Source organism: Camellia sinensis, chromosome 4, assembly GCF_055761805.1.
Source record: "Camellia sinensis isolate YWXY chromosome 4, ASM5576180v1, whole genome shotgun sequence".
Lineage (NCBI taxonomy): Eukaryota > Viridiplantae > Streptophyta > Magnoliopsida > Ericales > Theaceae > Camellia > Camellia sinensis.
Window position 1 is genome coordinate 187,254,771 of NC_138964.1, and position 23,089 is coordinate 187,277,859.

The 23,089-nt window shown below is 40.0% G+C and overlaps 1 protein-coding gene across 1 annotated transcript; it reads left to right on the plus strand.

Annotated features, from left to right (window-relative positions):
* Window positions 1-1,307: 1,307 nt before the first annotated feature.
* On the plus strand, window positions 1,308-23,055 carry LOC114263301 (uncharacterized). Its single transcript, XM_028203797.2, has 7 exons — window positions 1,308-1,845; window positions 2,870-3,012; window positions 4,178-4,449; window positions 5,847-6,001; window positions 6,302-6,564; window positions 22,059-22,121; window positions 22,580-23,055. The coding sequence occupies exons 1-7, from the start codon at window positions 1,590-1,592 to the stop codon at window positions 22,835-22,837; spliced, it is 1,410 nt and encodes a 469-aa protein (XP_028059598.2). The 5' UTR covers window positions 1,308-1,589; the 3' UTR covers window positions 22,838-23,055.
* The last annotated feature ends 34 nt before the right edge of the window (window positions 23,056-23,089 follow it).

A 23,089-nucleotide genomic window follows, 5' to 3' on the forward strand; every position in this document is an offset into this window, starting at 1 on the left:
ACCCCCGCGTGGTTGATGGACTAAAGTGCACTGTTAGCTTTTCTGTCTAACATGACGGAATATGAGAACCACTTGCCTATGTGGAGAGCAGGTTCATTTTGAAGACAAAAATACCGTTTTGCACAACTTCAAATTTATAAAAAAATACCATTCTTTTTTCTCTCTCTACTATATCTCTATCTACTCCATTTCTACATATCCATTAACACCTCTTACACTTGCTGAAAAACATCATAATAACATCACAATGCCATTCTTTTGTCTGCTATGGAAATCTGATAGGTATATCTTTGAATAATTAATTATCCTATACAAGTACATAGATATGTATTACAAATCAATCTTGAAGTTCAAGAATAAGATTTAGATAGGTATATCTTCAAGCCATGATCTAAATTCTTCTTGAATTTTACTTGCATTATATTATCCTACAAGGGTCAGTTGTAGCACCAATGGGTTTAACTCCTCTTGATATGTGACACGGTTTAATTCAATTCATTTCATGCTCCAAAAGGGTAGCTTAGCTTGTATGATAGCCTAGAAAACTAGGTCAACATAAAAGGAATTAACATTATACTATGAACTGGGCATGGTTGCTTCAAGTAAAGTATTTGAGACAAAAAAATACCTCAAATCTATGAATTTCTTTGACTTCAATCTCAAAATTTCCATTAATTCGAACAGGGGCTTTGCATTCGAACTGGGTTTGATATGTATATATGTATATATATGTACACATAATTAAGAAAAAGATGAAGATGAGATTGTATATATATATATATATATATATGTATATGTATGTACACATATAAAGTTGAAATGGAAAGAGAGAGAAGAAAAGATAAAGATGGAGGGAGAAAGAATTGGGTTCCCTTGAAATAATATATATATATATATATATATGAGGAAATAATTGTCAATTTATAACTTCTGTTAACAAAAGTTAGTGTGCGTTTTAATCCATCAACCATATGGGGGTTATGTGGTGATATCCAAATGTCAGGGGTAAATCGCACTTGACCCAAGCTATAAGGGGTTAAAGTGAAGTTTTTTCAATAAAAAAGTATGATTTTATGTTATTTGTATATATAATATACATTCAATATGATTTAATAATCTAAATTACTTTAATATTATGTAATGATTAATAATTTACATATATATTTAATATTTATATATATATAATTCAAGTTTCAGATTATTTGATATCTTTACTCAGATCCGTTTAAATTTAATATAAACTTCTAAATTTTTATTCAAATCAATACCAAATTTATAAATATATTATCTAAATCCTAAAAAAGTTTAGACAAAATACAGGTTATTTGGTTTAGTCTGCCCAAGTATCACCCTACAACGAAGGCAAAGAGAATCTGACTGAACAGTCTAATCTCAAAATCAGTGTCACTTCCAATTTCCAAAGCTCCAAGCCTCAACAAAACCCCAGACTTTTACTTCCAAGTGGCAAGCTTCGCATAGCCAGATGTACGGACATCGTGGCTCGAATCCGAAGCTCGAAACCCTAAAATGCAGAGACCAGTAGCAGTGGGGACGGAGGAGATCTCACTCTCAAACCCTACCACAAGAAAATGGCCAAACAGTCGTCGGGATGGCTCGCTCTTCAGAAGCGATGGCTCTTTCTCCTTCTGCTCGCCCTTTCTCTCTCGACTCTGCTCGCTTTCATTCTCAGAGCCGCTCTCGACTCTACCTGCCATCGCCAACAACACTTCCAAGTCCCGCACAATCGGCTTCGCTCGGCTCCGCGGACCGAAACGGCTCCGAATCCCCTCAGTTTCATGAAGTATAAGCTCGTTCTACTCGTTTCGCACGAGCTCTCACTTTCTGGTAATCTCTTTCGTCTCCTAATCACTCGACATTTGAATTTGAATTTTTGATTTCACGAAAAAAATTTGATTTTTTGATTCATTTATCACTGTTTGGTACCCTTCGTATATAGCTGTAGTTATTGATTTGCTCAGCCGTAAAAAGGAAAAAATAAATAAATATAAGAGCAACTCCGACATTAATAGGCATTTTGCTTAACAAAAGAGCATAAAAAGTACATGTATTTTGCCTAATTACTATGCTGCCTAGTGTGAACTCCAACAATACGTAATTCATGAAATTGGTTTGCCTAGTCTCCAAGGCTCTCCAAAATGTAGCTAGCCAAGACAGGATGAGGCAAAATGCCTAAAATGCTTTAAATGCCTCTCCTATTGGAAATGCTTAATATAGATATAAATTAAAATGAATGGAACATTTACCAATTGTGACTGCAATCAGGAGTTCCAGCCGTGCACATCCATCAGTTAAAATCATGCATTAAATGGGACACACGATTTAGAGTTTACAACTTGATGCATTGGAAGGTTGTCCATTTGTCGAGTTCCATTTGTTACAAGTACGTTACGGTTTTGATAGTGGTGGGTCCAACTCAAACATAATCTGCCGGATTCAATTTAACTCAACTTGTTAGTCAAAATACAACAAAAGAGGGCCATAAAAGCTAGCATGGCTCATGACTTTTAAATAAAGCAGTTTCACACATTTGTTTGGCAATTTCTCTTTAATTTTTACAGGAATTTAGTTTGGTCCTAATACTATTTCACCAAAATAATTAAGTGCTTGGGAAAATATGCAACTGCTTCAATGAAATGGTAATTTGAGTACATTGAATACATTCTGATATATGGAAAGTTTCTCTGTTAAATTATCACAGTTGTAGATTATTTTCAACATGTTAATTCTGTTGCACGGTCATATTTGATTGACCAGTTTTTCATTTCACATCATTGTATGAGAATTATTGAGTGGATATTTTGACGAGTACCAATGGTTTGTTTACTCCTTTTGCTATTGATTTCTTCAGGTGGACCATTGTTGCTGATGGAGCTAGCGTTTCTGTTAAGAGGCGTCGGTGCTAAAGTTTGTTGGATGACAAACCAGAAATCTTCAGAAATGGATGAGGTTGTATACAGTTTGGAACATAGGATGTTGCACCGAGGAGTACAGGTTATACATCACTGTGCTTTTAGTATCTCTGTCCTTATTATTTCAGGTTTTGGTGTTTGTTTCTTTATTCACTGGTATGGGGTAGCTGATATGCACATATGACTGTTTCTCACAGTCTATGTTGCTAGCACAAGAGTTCAAATATTTTCTTCATTAGGTATTAATATTGTTTTTTTTTTTTTGAACAAAGTATTAATATTGTTCTGTAACCATGTTTTTATGCTAAAATCTTAATGGAAAACACTTGGTTGAGAAACTAAAAAAGAGCTGGCATGACCTCTTTTTTCTAATTTCGAATTTGTGATTAAGCTTATTATTTGTGTAAGCATGATGTCGCTGGTGAGTTTGATTTTCACCATGCTGGAAGCACCTCTGTTTGGGTTGAGGATTTAGTTTTAAATGAACGTCTAAATTCGTTAAGTATGGCCATCTGTTAACTAAACAGTGAAAGTCCTTAGGCAACTACTTTGGCCAACCTTCTATAAGTTGGACCAAAGTTTCTTCCATTATTTGGTTTCCTCTTTATTCTGAAAGAAAGCACAAATCATGATGGGTGCCATATATTTCTTATTATATCAGGTGATGTCATTATGTAACATCAAAATACAAGGATTAAAGTTTCCTAATTTTTGGTATTAGAAATCTTAGTCCCATCGTTCATGTGGATTGATTTATATTGCAGTCTGGTTAGCAGTTGGTTATATTTCCTTTTTATATCTATTTATCACAGGAAAAAAAAACATTTCTCTTTTATATCTACTTTTCCCATTTAGGGTCTATCACCTGGACTATGGTAAAAGCTTGGATTGTCCAACACGAAAATGTGGGTGTCCATTTATATGTATCTGGACTATGGTAAGTTTAAGGGTAACCATTTCATGCAAATAAAGTGGGTGTCCACCTCTTTCAGCAAACCAAATTCTTAGAACATGTATATGTATCTGTAATTATGATGCTCATGGTCCTGTAAGCAACCTATTTGTTCTGTGATCTAATACTTATAAGCAGAAGTCCAGTGGATTTTAAGGGCAATTATATGTTAGTATGGATGATTTACTTTAACCTGTGTGGCCTTTTCGTGCAGTTTATGGTGGATCAACCTGTTTCTCTTGAATTTGAATGATCATGTTGTTCAATTTTTTCACCCAGTTTCTGATTATGTTAGGTCTTGTCTGCAAAAGGTCAAGAAGCTGTAGATACAGCTCTGAAAGCTGATTTGGTTGTTTTGAACACTGCTGTTGCTGGGAAGTGGCTGGATGCTGTTCTTAAGGAGAACGTTTCCCATGTTCTCCCAAAGGTGTTATGGTGGATTCATGAAATGCGAGGTCATTACTTCAAAATGGAGTATGTTAAGCACCTTCCTTTGGTTGCTGGTGCCATGATCGATTCACATGTTACAGCAGAATACTGGAAGAATAGGACTCAAGAGCGCTTGAAGTATGCCTCTTAACATCTATAACAATAATCTTTGATTATAGTGCTTTGAGACTTCTTTCAATGCAGTTATTAGTTGTGGTGAAATGTCAACTCTTCTTTTCACATGCATATCAACTAATTTTCTTTAGACAATGAAAGATAACACTTCATGAGATATATCATTAATAGCAATGAACTTGCTTGTTATAATATTGGTTTAATTTACTGACGTCCTGGAATTGAAATCTGCCTTCATCTTTTTTTTAGCCAGTAGCCAATGACTGTACCAAATTAAAGAGCTAAATTTGTTAAAAAACTGTCACTAGGGGTGGTTCAATGCATCTTATATTTCTTATCAAAGTAATGTTTCTCAACCAACCATTCATTTTTTCTTTGTTTTCCCAGATTTTTTGGGGTAAGCGAGTGTTTTTAAGGTTTTCTTAACTTCTAATATTCAAAAAGGCCAATTATTGCAATTGTCTTCATCACTTTTATGTGGCATGTCATTTAACGCAGCTGTTTACAATCTTATCATAATTTAAAAGTTTAGAGCTAGGCCTTTGGTTCTGCAACGAGACACGGCAAGAGCATGTGTATTATGTTTTTCGTATACAAATAATTATAGCAAATATTTATTTGTGTTATTCTACTTTTCCCATTTTTGCAAAATGATGATTAACGATTTATTTCTTCCTTGGTGATGACTAAAGATTTACTCTCACGAGGTGATAAAATTAGATTACGATTGAAAGAAATATTGTTAAAATTAATGTTGTCACCCATCTTCATCTAGTTTTTTGGTATGTATAAAAACATGATCAAATACGAGTATCATGGCATGACAAGATTCATAAGTTTTTTATACTTCTATTCTCAAACATTAGGTTTATTTGTTAATTTTAAATTTTGGATTAAAGGTTCTGAGCTTGCATCTTGAAGCATTTTGTTCGGGCTTGGCCATCTGGCAGTCCACATGTAGATGTGGTCTGCTACTCGTGCTCCATGCTAGGGCAATTGTGTTTTCTTCTCTAATTCAAGTTTTGGCTTTCATTTGGACATTTGCAAACTTTTGGTTCAGATTTCAAGCAGAAATGATGTTCCAGCTTGAATCTTGAAACCCTAAACTATAAGTGGGTGAGTGGACTTCATATTTTAGATAGAGCATTTTCATTTTTGGCCAATGAAGATGGGCTGTTGACCACTTTGTCTTGTTTGGGAGTAGCACCTCGAATTTGGAACTAAAACCATACTCCTGGCCTGATGCAATGTTGGGTCTAGTTCTGTGTATAAGGGTATAGTCAGAAATTTTCACTCAATATCAGCAAAACATGATCTTATATGTGGCTTAATTCATCTTTCACCAGGATTTGGCAGATCTGTTTAATTGATAGCCAATTGTGGTTATTGTTTCTTTGCAGGATTAAAATGCCTGAGACCTATGTTGTTCACCTTGGCAATAGTAAGGAACTAATGAATGTTGCTGAAGATCGCGTGGCAACAAGGGTTTTGCGTGAGCATGTTCGGGAGTCTCTTGGAGTGCGAAATGAGGATATACTCTTTGCTATTATAAACAGTATGTCTTTTATATGTTGAGGTTTTATTTTGTTTCTTATCCACTTGCTGTAGATTTGAACAGTTACAGGTATATGAAACATTAGTTTTCCGATCCAGTAACCCCTTTCTGTATTGACAAGTCAATATTTTGGTTTCATCCTACATAGTTTTTGGATGTTCAAATTTATCTGTGCACTACTTATAGGCCCCTAGTTATTGCCTACCTCTCCAAATATCTAGTCATGGTTATGCTAATATTTTGAGCATCTATTTTTGAGCATCTATATTTTCTGATTACCATACTACTATTAAACTGCAGGTGTTTCACGTGGAAAAGGCCAGGATTTATTTCTCCGTGCTTTTTATGATAGCTTGCAACTCATTCAAGAACATAAGTTAAAGGTGCCATCATTGCATGCAATAATCGTAGGAAGTGACATGACTGCACAGACCAAGTTTGAGTCAGAGCTTCGGAACTTTGTGGTACTGAAGAAAATCCAGAATCGTGTCCATTTTGTAAATAAAACCCTGGCAGTAGCCCCGTATCTAGCTGCTGTTGATGTTCTTGTTCAGAATTCCCAGGTAGGTTGCCACTTATTGCTACATTAGTTGGCTCTCATTTGTGGAGTATTGCATTTTTCTGTTTCTCCTTTGTTAGAGGCGCCTTTTGTTTATACTTTAGTTGATGCACTATACTAGCAATATTCCACCACTGACTATAGAATATAATGACATCCTTTACTGATGCTGGTGAAGTTCTCAAGAAATGACAACAAAAGATAGGATTGCTTAATAGATTTAAGGAGTGCATTATGGACGTGGGAGGTTTTGGTCATCCCTTGTCACCTTGAATGTAGCTTGCTTACTGCTTCACTTATCATTTTCATAGGTTTTTGAGGAGAGAAAAAGTCTGTATGGAAATACTTGTAAGGAATGACGCATGGAATGCTGACGATATGTGGATTGTGAAGTGTGAAATGAAACTAAAGTTGGTACAAGTTTTGTGTTGATAAGAAGCAATTGCCCAACTTAAGTGGAATTTATTTCAATGAAAACCATGGGATAGTGATACTTTTCATGACTTCTATTTCTTTCTTAAACTGCGGGCATAATAATACCTTTGAGAACATGCAAAGCTGAAAGAGGTGCATTCTCATGTTTGAAATAGTTGCTTTCAATATATAGAGATTATATAGTTATTCTTATTTTGACATGATGAATCTTTCTCGAATTATGCTTTGGCGACACAGTTCTCCATATCAACCTGATAGCAAGTGATTCCGAAGATGAAGTAGAGGAAGAGTATGATGAGATATTTTCTGACATGAATACTCCATCGTTGCAGTCACACTTTGATTGGATTCACTTACTAAATATGATGAGTATTTGAAGGAGGATGAAGTTCATGAAGATGAGGTCATTGAAATTAGTTAATAGTTTTGACAATGAAGTTGGCGAAAATTGTAATGACACCAAACAAAGAAGATCCAAGCTTCACATAAAAGCGGAGTATAATGGGATGCTTGATGGGGCAGAAAAACAAGTCAAGCTGGAGCAAGGCGAGATTGATATTTGTTCAGGCACATAATGGTTAGGATACTATGAGATGGCATTTGTAGCAAATAGACCTTATCGGGTCTAGATCGGCCATTTGATAAGGTGTTTTTTTAGAAATTATTATTGTGGACACTAAACAGGTTTTGTTGGACACCCACATTGACATTGTTGTGGGACAATAGCCCTGTTTGGTAGAGCTGTGGGAAAGTGCTTATAGCTTATGCCTAAACAGCTTATAACTTATAACTTTCAGCTTAAGCTGATTTCCAACTTATTCTTAAAGCATCTCCTGCCCCACTCAAAGAATAAGCTGATTTCTGACTTCTACAAAGCTATAAGCTAAACCAAACACATCAAAATAGCTTAAATTAAGCTGAAAGCTGAAATAAGCTGTAAATAATTTCTGGCAAACAGGCACAATGTGATTGGTCTTACAACGCATTAGTGTGGAGTGCAAGATTTCTAGTATCTTCAACGTAGTGGAGTTTGTGGGTCAATAAAACTATTGGTTTATCAAATTCATCAACAAAGGAGGTTAAACTTTGCATTGATGGTGTGGGGATATATTTTATGAGTCTCAACACGTGGCCAAGGTGACGCCGACGTGTCAGTCGAGGTGCCACGTGTCCAGGACATGACGCCGAGGTGATCTCGGTAAGGCCGAGGTTATCTCCGAAGATATCGAAATCCGAGATAAGCGGATAAGGGACAAGAGTTCTAGAATGATGAAGGACTATGACATGGATAAGGATAAATCTCTTAGGGAGTTTATCTTTATCTCTTAGAGAGTCTAAGATAAGCACTGAGTAAGAGTCCATTGAAACTTGGCTTCTAGTGAGACAAGGATTGAGTTTGTTATAAAAGAGAGGCACCCCCATGGGTCTAAGGTATGCAATTTATGTTCTGAACAGTGAATTTAGCACTATTGATTATCTTTGAGAGATATACTGACTTGATCGTCGGAGTGCCCCCGGGTGGACGAATCACCGCCGGAATCTTCTCTTTCTGTTACAGGTCAGCCAGGTGTCATCTATTTTGTCAGTTCTCTCCAGCTGAATACTGAGTTGGGCAGTGTGATCGGAAAATCACTCACACAATTTGGCACCGTCTGTGGAAAAGAAAGGAGAATAGATGGCCAGTGAAGGACAGAAGGAAAAAATTGGGGACAACACTCCCGCTGGGGGTGGCAGACCTATCGACCTTGACGTCGAAGGAGACAACCGCAACACAGAAACTCGTGACCAGAATCACAGCAAGAAAGACGTCGGCCAGGATGGCGACGCACCAAAAAAGCCAGATCGAAGTGGGGTACTACAATGAGGATGACCTCCAGGAATGGAAGGATAGATGCCTGCGGAGGAATGAAGAGGTAAAGGAGATGGCAAACAAATTGGCAGACCTGCAATCGGTCGTCAATTTCATGATGCAAAACAATGTCATGCAGCCACCATACCTGCTGCAGGACACGCCGATTCCAGCGGCCAATGCCCAGAAGGGAGGGCAAAAGACAATCCCCGTAGCCCCTCAGCACAGCGGGAGCGAAAGATACTCTCACCGACCTTCCAGGGAGGTCGGATGAAGAGAGTCAAGAAGAGAAGAATCACGGAGGACGCATCGCACAAAGGAGGCAGACCCCAAAGGACATCGGAATGTTCAGGGGCAGGCGCTGTGCTTCGACATAACTTATGAAGAAGGGTCGAAGAGGACTCACCACGAAGCTGAAAGTAGTGCACCAAAAAGACTAAAAGCAGGAGATAGCCGAGCTCCTGGGCGAACAAAGGAGGACTTAAGAGATTACCTTAAGAGGAAGCAGCAGAATGCCGATGCCGAGGTAACTTCCCCTGAAAAGCCGAGAACACCATTCTCGGTGGAGCTAGACAAATTTGAGGCTTCAAAGAGATTCAGTATGCCAAGATTCCAGATATACGATGGTAAGTCAGACCCCAACTTCCATGTTGGATTATACTTGAACTCAATGGTGTTGTATAGTGGGAACGAGCCGTTGCTCTGCAAAGTGTTCCTCTCATCCTTCGGGGAGATTGCATCAGATTGGTTCCACAAATTACCAAAGGGAAGCGTGAAGACTTGGGAAGGCCTGGCCGAGATGTTTGTGGTCAGGTTCGTGACAAACAAGCTACAGCCATTAAGGGTGGATGCATTGATGGCTCTGAAGATCAGCAAAGAAGAAGGCCTCAGGGCCTATGCAAAACGGTACTACGAGGTGTTCAACCGAATACCAGAATGTAATCAAGAGGTGGCAGACGTATCATTCAAGAACGGCCTAAAAGACAACTGTCCACTACGAAAATCTTTGGCAAAGACATTGCCAAAAAGCATGGAAGAGCCCCTGGTGAGGATCGAGAAATACGCTAGGGCCGAAGAAGATACATCGGGGACCAAGGAGGTAAAGCAAGAAAAGGGAAACGGCTCGCCGAAGCGAGGCCGAGGTAACAATGGACTGAGCAAACAAGAGACAGAACTGAGGGCTGCATAAGCAGTGACAACTGTGTTCCGAATCCCAATTCACAAAGTCCTGGATTAAATTCGGAATCAATCCTATTTCAGAACACCAGCAAAGGCACCAGGAGAATTCATGGGAAGAAACCTTGGCAGGCATTGTGCTTACCACAATGAAAACAGGCATATGACTCAGGGCTACAGAGCCCTGAAAACACACTTGGAAGACCTGGTGAGGCAAGGCCATCTGAGAGACCTTGCCGATGAGGCCAGAACAAGGGAGGAACAGGCAAGATTGCCTCAGGCGACAGCAACTCCACCTCCCCCAGCGCAGTAACCACAAGTAGGAGGACCTTGGGTAATTAATGTAATTCACTCAAAGGTCAACGAAAACGAGATTCGGGGGGAGACCCAGAAGGTAAAACATCTGCAGCATGTCTACCAAGTCAGGGAGAAGAGACATCGGGCAGAAGAGCGCCAAGGACCAGTAGTGTCCTTTTTTGAAGCCGACCTTGAGATGGTGCAGCATCCGCATAATGATGCCTTGGTAGTATCCCTCCAGGTTGGGGAATGTCAAGTGAAGCGCATCCTGATTGACCAAGGCAGCTCTGTGACATCATGTACGTCCGATGTTACAAGGAGCTCGACCTTCACCTAGACGACATGGAGCAGTCCAAAAGCCCAATGGTCGGGTTCAATGGAACGCCGACATGGCGACTGGGAACAACTAGCTTGGAGGTGCAGGCAGGTACCAGGAAGATTACAACAGAGTTCACCGTAATTGACACACCCTCCCCTTACAACATCATTTTGGGAAAGCCATGGTTGCATGCAATGAGGGCTGTTCCCTCAACTTTGCATCAACTATTGCGGTTCCCAACTGAGTATGAGATTGAGGAGGTCAGAGGAGATCAGCTGCAGGCAAAGAATTGCTCCATGGCAGCAATGAAATCCACCTGCAGCATTCAAAAACCAGAGAAGGTAGAAATTGAAGACGAGGACGTGGAGGTCCTAGAAGATGTCAGCAAAGAGCCGGCCGAAAAGAGTGAAGAAACACTGAAGAAAATCGTCGTCCAAGAGAGGGATGAGGAACGCTTCTTTCTTCTCGGCTCGAGCCTAGCCGAAGAAGAAGAAAGAGAAATAGAAGCTTTCCTGAGAGCAAATATTGAGATGTTTGCGTGGACGCCCTACGAAATGCCTGGCATTGACCCCGAAGTCACTTGCCATAAGCTGAACGTTGACAGGTCGGCCAAACCGGTAGTCCAACGAGCAAGAAGACCGACGTTGATACACATCGAAGCAGTGGAGGAGGAAGTAGACAGACTTCTTGAGGCCAAGGCCATTCGAGAAGTAGACTACCCGACATGGCTATCAAACACAGTGGTGGTGAAGAAAAAGAACGGTAAATGGAGGGTTTGCGTAGATTTTACTAACCTGAACAAAGCCTGTTCCAAAGACAGCTTCTCTCTACCCAAGATTGACCAGCTGGTAGACGCCATTTCGGGGCGTGAAAGGATGATCTTCCTGGATGCATATAGGGGATACCATCAGATAGCCATGTACCTCCAGATGAAGAGAAGACTGCGTTTATCACTCCTAAAGGGCTGTACTACTACAGAGTGATGCCTTTCAGGTTGAAAAACGCAGGAGCGACTTATCAAAGGCTGGTAACGAAGATGTTCAAACACCTGATTGGCAGAACGGTGGAAGTTTACATTGATGACATGGTCGTGAAGACCAAGGAACCTGAAGGTCATCTGGCCGACCTGAAAATAGTCTTTGACATCCTTAAAACATATCGACTCCGATTCAGACTCAATGCAGCGAAGTGTGCATTTGGAGTAGGATCTGGTAAGTTTTTAGGATACCTGGTGACTAGAAGAGGCATTGAGGCCAGCCCAGATCAGATTAAGGCTATCCTGGAATTGAAAAGCCCGACGTCAGCAAAACAGGTACAAATGTTGACTGGAAGGGCCGCGGCCCTGAATAGGTTCATAAGCAGAAGCTCAGACAAGTGCAAACCTTTCTTCAACTTAGTGAAGAAAGTCATAGATTTTTTATGGACAAAAGAATGCGAGGCCGCCCTGGCCGACCTGGAGAAGTATTTGACCACAGCTCCAGTTCTTTCAAATCCAGAACCTGGGGAGGAGCTGTTTCTATACTTAGTTGTTTCAGAACACGCAGTAAGCGCAGTAGTAATCCGAGAAGAAAAAGGGGAGCAAAGGGCTGTTTACTATGTAAGCAAAACCCTGGTCGATGCAGAAACAAGGTACCTATCCTTAGAGAAATTGGCACTGGCTTTAGTAATGGTTTCAAAGAAGCTGAACCATTACTTCCAGGCCCATAAAATTGTGGTGCTAACTGAACACCCCTTGAAGTCTTTGCTACAACAAGGAGACTTGACAGGAAGAATAGCCAGATGGGCAGTGGCCTTGGGACAGTATGACTTGGAGTACAGATCCAGAAAAGCAATCAAAGGCCAAGTTTTGGCCGACTTCGTGGCTGAGTTCACACCAGAATCCATCGCACATCGGGCTCCGTTGAGCCGAGATGAACGATGTCCAAGCAAGCAAGGAGAAGCCCAGCCAAATGCAACAGAACAAAGGAAAAAGGAAAAACTAAGACCTGCAGCATTTACATCGGCGACTCCTTTCGACTGTTTGTCGATGGGAGCTCAAACCGGCAAGGAGCGGGGGTAGGAGTAGTCCTGTTATCTCTAGATGGAGACGTATTGGAACAGTGTTCAAGGCCTCAAACAATAAAGCAGAATATGAAGTATTGATTGTAGGACTAAAGCTGGCGGTAGTAGCAGAAGCAGATGAAGTGATAATCTTCTGTGACTCCCAGCTCATAGTCAACCAGACAACGGGCGAATTTGCAGCCCGAGATGAAAGGATGTCAGCTTATGCAAAGGAAGTCAACAGGTTAGTGACCTCGGCCTCATCGGATGGCTAGGCCTCGGCACGCCTCTTCTCTATGGTAAGCTGGGACTTGTCACTTTCAGCCAGTTTGGAGATCGGCAAAGTGTCCTCAGTGTCAATCTGAGTCACCTTGGCCTTTGGTTGAGCCTTTTTAATTCTCTTTTGTTTTGGTGAAGGCTGGGTTTGCGTTAGCTGAGCGTCAACAGTTGATGGGATGCTGGCCAGGAGATCTTTTGCAACAGCTTTTTGACAGCCCATCTCAGCAGAAAAAATGGTTCATCGCCGGCGTTGTCGTTGGGATATCGGGATCAGGTATGGAGCCAAGGTTGACGGTTGCTCAGCAGGATTAGAGGTTGATCCTTGGTCTGTCTGAGATGTGGACGCGACTTGAGGAGTTGTGGCAAAAGGTGGAGAAAGGCTTTTCTTCTTCTTTTTGGGGATGTCGGGAAGAGCCGACTTATACGTTAGAATGAAGTTGAGAAGTAGAGGGGCCTTCCGTTTGAGAACTGGCAGATCCAAAAGTCTCCTCAAGTCTTTGCTGAGAAAGAAAGACTGACGGAAACCCTTTGGAGGCTGAGGAAGAGCTGCAAGAAAAAACAGACATTAGAAACAAATAAAGGGTATCAAAGACTTTGAAACAGACAAGTAAATATAGACACAGGGCTCTTACCATTGCCATCTACAAAAACTGATCGAGGAAGAGGATAGAGATGGAGGTCCTCGTCTGGAGCAAATTCCCAATTCCCCGAGGTAATGAAATAATTATCTCCAGCTCCCTTGTTGGAGTCTGGGAGGTCGGCTACGATTTTGCATTCTGTGGATCTCGGCTTAAGGTAGTAAATATAGCCCGTATTTTTTTTGAGGCCACACATGGTGTAGCAGTACTGGATGTCGGCTAAGGTGATCCTAACGTTCTCTTGTTTGGCTAAGGCTATGATACCATTAATAACTCGGTATGAGTTGATGGTAAGTTGCATAGGGTTCAGCTTAGAGTAATGAAGTATTTCACGAAAAAGGATGTTTAGTGGAAACCTAAGTCCACACTCGATAAAGGCCACTACAAGAAAGGGCATAGAATCAGTGGTGGGCATGATGGAGTCGTCATCTTCAGCCAACCTCAGATGGATGTCGGCAGGGATGGAAAACTCTCGCCTAAAGTAGTCTAATTTTATCGGGGTGTCTACCTTATGTTTCCACATACCCATGATATCGGCTTAACTGAAGGGGTTGGATTTCAGAAAGGTGTTTTAAAAGGGTTATTGGGACCTCGGCAAAAAACCTAAAAATGTACTGTGGTAAGGGTTTATATGGATCTAAAAGGAGTTCGTTTCAGTTTTTCCTAAAACTTGTGGGTTCTATAGACAAATCCCAAAACCTAACTCAAAGGGAGCAAGATTGGAGGCAGAAATCTGGAAAAGACACAGAAAACAGAAAACAATAACATGTTTCAGAATCAAGAACAAGGGTGAACTACCAAGAACACTGTGGCAGAGTATGTGAAAGGGTATAAGGTCAAGAACAGTTGCAAAATTGCAAAAAAATTGTGAGTAGCGCGAGTATTCAAGACATGGGCAAAGAGCAAAATTATGAAATAAACATGCTCAGATACATGATTCACGAATCAAATATTTGGGTAAAACGGCAATGGCGACTAATGATGAAACAGAATTTCTTAGAAAAGCAACAAGAAATAAAGAACCAGGAGAAACAGTGGCTTACCAGAAAGAGGGAAGTCGAAATGGGATTTGCCGAAGTTTGACAACGGCTGCAGAAACGGAAGATCGATGGAAATCACGCCGGAGGTGGTAAAAGAAGTAGAGTTACAGAGCTCAAAAAGCTTGAACAATGGAGGAGATGGAAAGCTAGAGAGAGAAAGAACTTCAGGAACGATGAAAAGTGAAAAGACGGGGGAAAGAAAGAAAGTTTTGATAAAACAGAAATGGCGGCAAAAGGGTCATAAATGTGCCTAGAAGAACGTATGCGCCAGGCGGCACGCGTGAGAAAGATTCGATTTTTGGACGCGTATTAGGTACGATCCAGTAAGAAAAAGATGCGTGGCTAAAAACAGTTGAGTTGTTATGCATGACAGCTCATGCGCGTGAAGAAGTTCTTGGAAATCTTGATCTTTAAGAAGACATGTCGGCCTATGATTATGATCTCGGCTTACGCCGATGTACTGATAGGAAGTACCGATATAGATTCCATCACCTTAGGATGCCGAGGTAATAGAACCTAAGGGACAGTTGTGGGGATATATTTTATGAGTCCCAACACGTGGCCAAGGTGACGCCGACGTGTCAGTCGAGGTGCCACGTGTCCAGGATATGACGCCGAGGTGATCTCGGTAAGGCCGAGGTTATCTCCGAAGATATCGGAATCCGAGATAAGCGGATAAGGGACAAGAGTTCTAGAATGATGAAGGACTATGACATGGATAAGGATAAATCTCTTAGGGAGTTTATCTTTATCTCTTAGAGAGTCTAAGATAAGCACTGAGCAAGAGTCCATTGAAGCTTGGCTTCTAGTGGGACAAAGATTGAGTTTGTTATAAAAGAGAAGCACCCCCATGGGTCTAAGGTACGCAATTTATGTTTTGAATAGTGAATTTAGCACTATTGATTATCTTGTAGAGATATACTAACTTGATCGTCGGAGTGTCCCCGGGTGGACGAACCACCGTTGGAATCTTCTCTTTCTGTTGCAGGTTAGCCAGGTGTCATCTATTCTGCCAGTTCTCTTCAGCTGAATACTGAGTTGGGTAGTGTGATCGGAAAATCACTCACACAGATGGTATGTCCAAAATACCAGGAGTTGCAACAACATTATTAGAGGAATGTCCATGGATACTTGATGAAGAACTACTGTTGTTGGATGCAAGTGCATGAGCCCATGTCGAGATGGTCTTTCTTAATATAGTGAATGTAATCTATTTTGGAAAAATTAATGTGAAGTACAAGGTGGATGTGGACAAATGTAGACATAACAAAAATTTTTGAGCCATGGATACTCCTGGACGAGTTTGTTCAATTAGGGGAAGATGATGTAGGTGTGGTTTTAGTGACTAAATATTTTTTTATTTTTTATTAGGATTATTATTAAAGTCTAGAATTTCTAGCTTCCTATTTTATTAGGCTTCGTATTATGTTTTAGTTACCTAGTTTATAAGAATAACAATTAGTTTCTTAATATTTTATTTTCCTTTTTAGTATTGTTAGAGTTGTTAGGATTATGATCATTTTAAATAAAGTTGTAAGCCTTGTGGTTTGAGGTAGAGTGTCTTGATTATTAATAAAATTGAGAACAAAGAGAAACTCTTCTCTCTTTGTGTTTGTTCCTGATATTCTTTTTGTGATATTCTTGGTTCTACCTGTTTTTCTACATCAGCTTATCTTTTTCTGCTTTGATGCCAACTGATGTAGAGAAGCGTGTATTGAATGAACACAAGCAATAAGAACAACTACGAATAACTTGATACAAAGAAAAGACTATGTAATATATTAAAATTCATTAAAAATTGCTTTGTCGTAAGGCTTACTGTAAAATAAATTGATATAGAGATGTAAAATAAATTGATAGTATTATTGATTGTTGTATTGATATCTATTACAATGATTCATGATTCCTATATATAGAAGAGGGTGAGTGTGTAGTAGGTAAGGAGTAGGTGAAGTGGAGGTGGTAGTGGTGTAGTGGGTTAGGTTTAGTGGAGTAGGTGAGGTGGTAGTGGTGTAGTGGGTTAGGTTTAGTGGAGTAGGTTTAAGTGGGTGAAGTAGGTGATAGGTATTATTGATTGTTGTATTGATATCTATTACAATGATTCATGATTCCTATATATAGAAGAGGGTGAGTGTGTAGTAGGTAAGGAGTAGGTGAAGTGGAGGTGGTAGTGGTGTAGTGGGTTAGGTTTAGTGGAGTAGGTGAGGTAGTAGTGGTGTAGTGGGTTAGGTTTAGTGGAGTAGGTTTAAGTGGGTGAAGTAGGTGATAGGTTTTAACACCTCACCTACTCCACTAACCCACTACACCACTACCACCTCACCTACTCCACTAAACCTAACCCACTACACCACTACCACCTCCACTTCATCTACTCCTTACCTACTACACACTCACCCTCTTCTATATATAGGAATCATGAATCATTGTAATAGATATCAATACAACAATCAATAATACCTATCACCTACTTCACCCACTTAAACCTACTCCACTAAACTTAACCCACTACACCACTATCACCTCACCTACTCCACTAAACCTAACCCACTACACCACTACCACCTCTACTTCACCTACTCCTTACCTACTGCACACTCACCCTCTTCTATATATAGGAATCATGAATCATTGTAATAGATATCAATACAACAATCAATAATATTATCAATTTATTTTACATCTCTATATCAATTTATTTTACATGGTATCAGAGCCAGGTTGAAAAGCTAGTAATTCTGTTTCACCGGCGGGCGGCAGCCTCTCCTTGGCCGCCCGCCGGACCTTTACACATACCTTGAAATTTCTTCGAGTCCACCACCTTCCATAAACCCAACTGAGACTACTCTGGCCTCAAGAGGATCTGTCACCAGATGCTCTCTCTCTCCTCTTCCGGCTATAGAAACACAAAACACGGGAGGAAAGTAGAAGCTCTCTCCTCTTCCGGAGTGAAATGGTGTACTGTTCCGATTTTCTTCCTCTCCTATGAGGAAGAAATGGTTCCTCAAATTCATCTCTCTCTCTCTCTCTCATAATCCACAGTCAGTTGTGGAATCTCTCTACAACTTCTTGCCCTCTGTTGTTGAAATTGGTGGGAAGGGTTAGTTGTGGTTCGGTAGGTTGATCGGAGGTTTTGTTGAAGCTGAGATTTGAGGTTGCAAATGCCGAACGAGGACTTGGTGGAGCTTAAGTTCCGATTGTATGACGGAACAGACATCGGTCCGTTTCGGTACTCACCGGCTTCCACAGTAGCCATGCTCAAGGAGAGAATTGTCGCCGAGTGGCCTAAAGATAAAAAAAAAATTGCACCCAAGGCAGCGAATGATGTCAAACTGATAAATGCTGGAAACATTCTGGAGAACGGCAAGACTGTTGGCCAATGCAGAATACCATTTGGAGAGCTTCAGTGTATGTGATGTAATGGTTGTTTGGTTGCATGCACTGCCAGCGCATGGTAAGCTGCGTTGTGCGTGGTGAGTTTTTATTGGTGCAGCTTTTCTCCCAGGTCTAGCTGTAGTCTGCTAGCTGGTTGATATATGGGGCAGACAGGAACAACTTTCTCACGTGGCTTGTTTTTTTTTTGAAATTGTGGTTGCCGTTCATTGTTTTTAAAAAACCATGGGCTGGTTTTGGGTCTGATGGTGAGAGAGAAGTAACATCCACCAGCCCCCTTTAATCATATCCACCACTATTTTTTTCTTTATCACTTATCTTTATATTATTATTATTATTATTCTTAAAAAAAAAAAAAAAAAAAAAAAAAAAAAAACAATTCCAAACACCATTACTGTTTTTCACAAATCCGTGTGATATAGCTTTGCACAACAAACCATATTTTATTCATCTCAGGGATCAACCCCGATCACAATTTTACACACAAAAAAAAAAAAAAAAAAAAAAAAAAAAAACATACAACAACACACATCCACAGGCGGGATTTTTTCTTCTCTACTCTGCCGTCGGTCTTTTCTTCTTGCCTCCGTCCTGGGCGGCCCTTGACGGTGTTGCCTCCGTGTTTCCCACTCCACTGGGCATGATCACTACTTCCTGCTCCTCCACTGCAGCATATGGCGGCCCTCCAAATCGGAACATCACGGTGGCCTTCCGCTTCAGCTCCTTGTTTTCCGCCTTTAGCACACTTATCTCTGCTCGCGCATCCTTATACATGCGCTGGAGCAGAGCCAGCTGGGCGTTTAACTGCTGCACCTCATTTGCCCTACTCTGCAGCCGGTTCGACAAGTTTGTAACCGCAGTCATGGTTTCCACACATGACTTCAATGTATACTGATTGGCTTCCACATCCGACTGCACTGCCATTCTTTGCTCCACAGACCGCATCGGAAAGTTCAACGGAGCAAACTCCGAGGCACTTGGTTGAGGTTCCGTGCCACCGCACCAGTTATCTCTCTTGTTGACTCGTTGAGGTCGGGAAAGAGAGTGAGCAGACCGCGGGACGACGAAGCCATTTTTCTGGGCAACAGAGTGTTACAGAGTATCTTTCTCAGCAGAACGAAGAATTTTTTAGAGGTTTCTCTCAGTTTTTCTGTCTCAGCTTCTGCCTCAGCCTCAGCCTCAGCCTCCGTCTTGGTTAAATAGCCGAGGTAGCCACGCGTATCGCGCGCCACTTGACGCCAGACGACAAACGGGCGCGCCAGCCAAGGCACTCACGTGCCTCGCCATCATATCTGGCACGCCTTTTTATGGATTGGGCACGCCTTTTGATGGCACGCCTTTTTTGACAGATTGGGCACACCTTTTGAGGGTGCGACTTTTTAGGGGTTCGACAAGACTCTGTAAACTGTCCCGACATTGATTCCGGTTAGCTCCTTCATGGGTCCGACAAGACTCTGTAAACTGTCCCGACATTGATTCCGGTTAGCTCCTTCAAGGGTCCGACAAGACTCTGTAAACTGTCCCGACATTGATTTCGGTTAGTTTCTACAAGGGTCTAGCAAGACTCCGTAAACTGTCACAACAACTATCACAACATTGTCTGCTACAACGGTCCGACATGACCCCATAAACTGTCTTCTACATCGGTCTGACACAACCATCCAGTGTCCTCTACAACGTTATGACACCACCATACAGTGTTTTCACCATCGGTCTGACACGACCATTTGTACTAAACTAGTTCTTGTAGAGCAAGTTAGAAAACTACCAAATAAACCAATTCTTGTTAATCAAGAATGCCTAATTGGGAAAAGATTAAACCTTGCTAACCAGGAAAAGATTAAATCTTGCTAACCAAGAAAAATAAATAAGAAAATGATTATTATTGTAATCAAGGAAAATTTAATGACTTGCTAGTCATGAAAATTTGATTTCCTTGATTTTTATCTATTCGATTGTGCTAAACAATCTTCAGCCACTTGTTCTGCATCACCATCTAAGTGTGGATTGTATTAAGCCACCAATTTTGAAAAACTAGCTAAAGAAGAAAAAATTGGAATTCAACTGAGTGAAAATACTACCTTGCTTGATGAAGAAGTTTTCAAATATTAGCCTGCAATTTATTGATGGAGTGTTTCAAGAGTTGATGTTAATGTGTTGTGTGACGAGCACAATTTTATTGGAGAGCCAAGCTTAGAATTGGCATTGATAGGTCATCCTTCATTCATGAATTTATTTGAGATTCAAGTGTGTGAACCCATGTTGCGTATGTTCTACAAAGGAAGCAAAGATTCAATTATAGGTAGTTTTGAACAAAATTGAAATTCTTTTAGAGGAGTATTTGGTGCTTTGATTAGCAAGGCGAAAGCATTTTTAGGTGTGGCAAAAGTTCTATAAGTGATACTCTATCTGCCCCATTTTGGGAATGCTAAGATTGACAAGCAAAATGGGACGGGGGGAGTATCATGTGATTATTTGATTTAAGCTTGGAGTCAACTTTGGAGTTGTTTCAACCAAGTTCCAATGTGAACTGCATTTTCTATGATCCTTTTGATCAAGAATTTCGTTGAGGCTTTACAAACTCGACTTTGATTCGGAAGGTATTATACTTATATCAAGACGGGTCAAAGGTATTAAAGGGCATTGTTCCTTTAATTTTTGGAGAAACTAATCTTAAATACAGAGTACATGCAGACAAGTGCAATGATATCAAATTATTTTGAATAATGATACTCGAGGATGAGTTTTTCCAAGGGAAAATGAGTGAGAGCACTAATTAGTGCTACCACTAATGATGTGGCAGTGGCTACCACCCACTGCCAGAGTGTTGTTGTGTCTGTTTTTTTTTTTTTTTCTAAAAAAAGTGGATGCCACATCATTAGTGGTTGCTTTAGAGCACCACTTTTAGTGGTCTCTATCATTGCCTTTTTCCAAGTTAGGGAGGATGATGTAAAACAAGTAGGTGAAGATTTCTTAGCATAATTGAATAAATAGAAGTCAAGAAAATTGAATTTTATTGATTAGCAAGTCATTAGAATTTTCTTGATTAATAAGAATTAATCTTTTTTCTTATTTGTTTTCATTGGTTAGCAAGAATTAATCTTTTCTCAATTAGAAATTCTTGATTGACAAGAATTAACCTATTTGGTAATTTCTTAGATTGCTCTTCAAGAACTAGTTTTAGTATAAATACCTATGCAAGTCGTGGGGCAAAGTAGCTTTTGGTGAATTATTAATAAATTACAAGATGTTTTCTCTATATCAAGTTATTCATGGTTGTTCTTATTGCTTAATGCTCATTTTATACACGCTTCCTTGCATCATCTATCTTCATAGAACCCAAATTGAAAGACCTATAAAAAATGTCCATTTAATTACTAAGACGAAAGTAAAAATCTAATAAATATAAGTTCTATAAATATTTTCTTTTATCTTGATAGTTTTTCTTTTATTTTCTTAGGATTCATATGTTTGAGTGGTGTTGTCTCAATTGGAACATCAATTCTATGTCTATGGGAGCATGGTTCTAACGAAGTTTCTTACTTTGAACCATGGAATCGTGTTTCTGGAGTAGAAAGTCACACTCAGTAGAAGATTCCTGCAACAAAGTGCTTTTGCAAACTATCAGTATCCTAGTGGTTGGTGTCATGAGGGATGCTATTTATTGGTCATATAAATGATTCTTGTTAATGTCTACAAAGTAGTTCAGAAAGTTCCTGGTTAGGAAGCTCTTCTTTTCAAGGCAATCATATGATGCATATAATGCTGTTTGATAGTTCATAGTTACTTCTGGCTCATTTTAGACGTCTCGAATTTGATCTTAGGCATTATTCACTTTCTATTCAATTGTTGTGTTACTTTATTAGTCTGTTGTTCATATTAATTTCATTATAGTCAACTTCTTATTTTTTATTTTTCAAATGTTTTACTATTTATATTCCAGATTCTGTGTATTAGAAATTACCTGGGGTGCTGAACTTTAATTTTGATAATATTAATTCTTTTTCTCTTTCCCCCTCTTTCTCCTCCACGTAGGCCCGGGGAGAGTGCTTTGGGAGGATTACCATTGAAGCCATGGCATTTCAGCTACCTGTGCTGGTAATTTTTGAAGTTTCCTTCTTTGCTCCAATTGCTTTGATGAAAAATATTTTGATGAAAGTATCTGTTACTTGTTTTGGTGTTTGGTTGGTTGCATATTTTATTGCGTATGAGCAACCAGAACCAAACTGGACTACTTGATTAACACACCAGAGTTGACTAGTCACCCATTGAATTTTCTGTCCATCATCCTATAAACTGAATGAATATTCATCTTCATCAAGCGAACACCTCTTTCTTTTCATGAAAAAAGTTTTAGATGTAAAATACTTTACTTTGAAACAAACACAGCGGTTTAACTTTTGTTGTTTTTTGTAAGGTTATTGATAGGATTCTTATGATATTTGTGGGAATAGGTAGGCTTCTGACTATTTTGTTGATTTTGCAACGTTGTCCTTTTCTCATCACTGTTAAATTTTCATTGATATATATATTTTTTGGCTTGATACATATATCAGGGAACATCTGCGGGAGGCACCACAGAGATCGTAGTGAATGAATCCACAGGTTTGCTGCATCCTGTTGGGAAAGAAGGCGTCACTCCTCTTGCAAAAAATATCGTCAAACTCGCCACTCATGTTGAGAGAAGGCTTACAATGGGAAAGAGAGGCTATGAGAGGGTGAAAGAAATGTTTTTAGAACGCCAAATGGCACATAGAATTGCTGCAGTTCTGAAGGAAGTTCTGCAAAAGGCGAATAACCACAAACAATCTTAGAACACCTTAGAGCCTGTTACTGTCGAGCAGAGAAATCTCCCTCGCTAACTGGGGCTGCATTGGTATCGCTCAAAAGACTCCAGTTGTGAATACTTAACCCTACACCCCTACCCTCTAAACTACCAACCTTTCCATCTCTTTTGAAAGAGGTGGAAATTATGTATACGGGAAAACTATATGTAGTTGTTTGTTGTTTATAGAAGCTGCTTCTAATATCATCAACGGGCTTACCTTTAGGCCATGTTTGATTCA

Bases quoted from the DNA above. Each gene is read 5' to 3' on its own strand.
- LOC114263301 (XM_028203797.2), top strand. From the start codon at position 1,590: ATGGCCAAACAGTCGTCGGGATGGCTCGCTCTTCAGAAGCGATGGCTC. The intron at 3,013-4,177 runs GTTATACATCAC...TGATTATGTTAG, and splicing joins TGTTGCACCGAGGAGTACAG to GTCTTGTCTGCAAAAGGTCA. The intron at 6,002-6,301 runs GTATGTCTTTTA...ATTAAACTGCAG, and splicing joins ACTCTTTGCTATTATAAACA to GTGTTTCACGTGGAAAAGGC.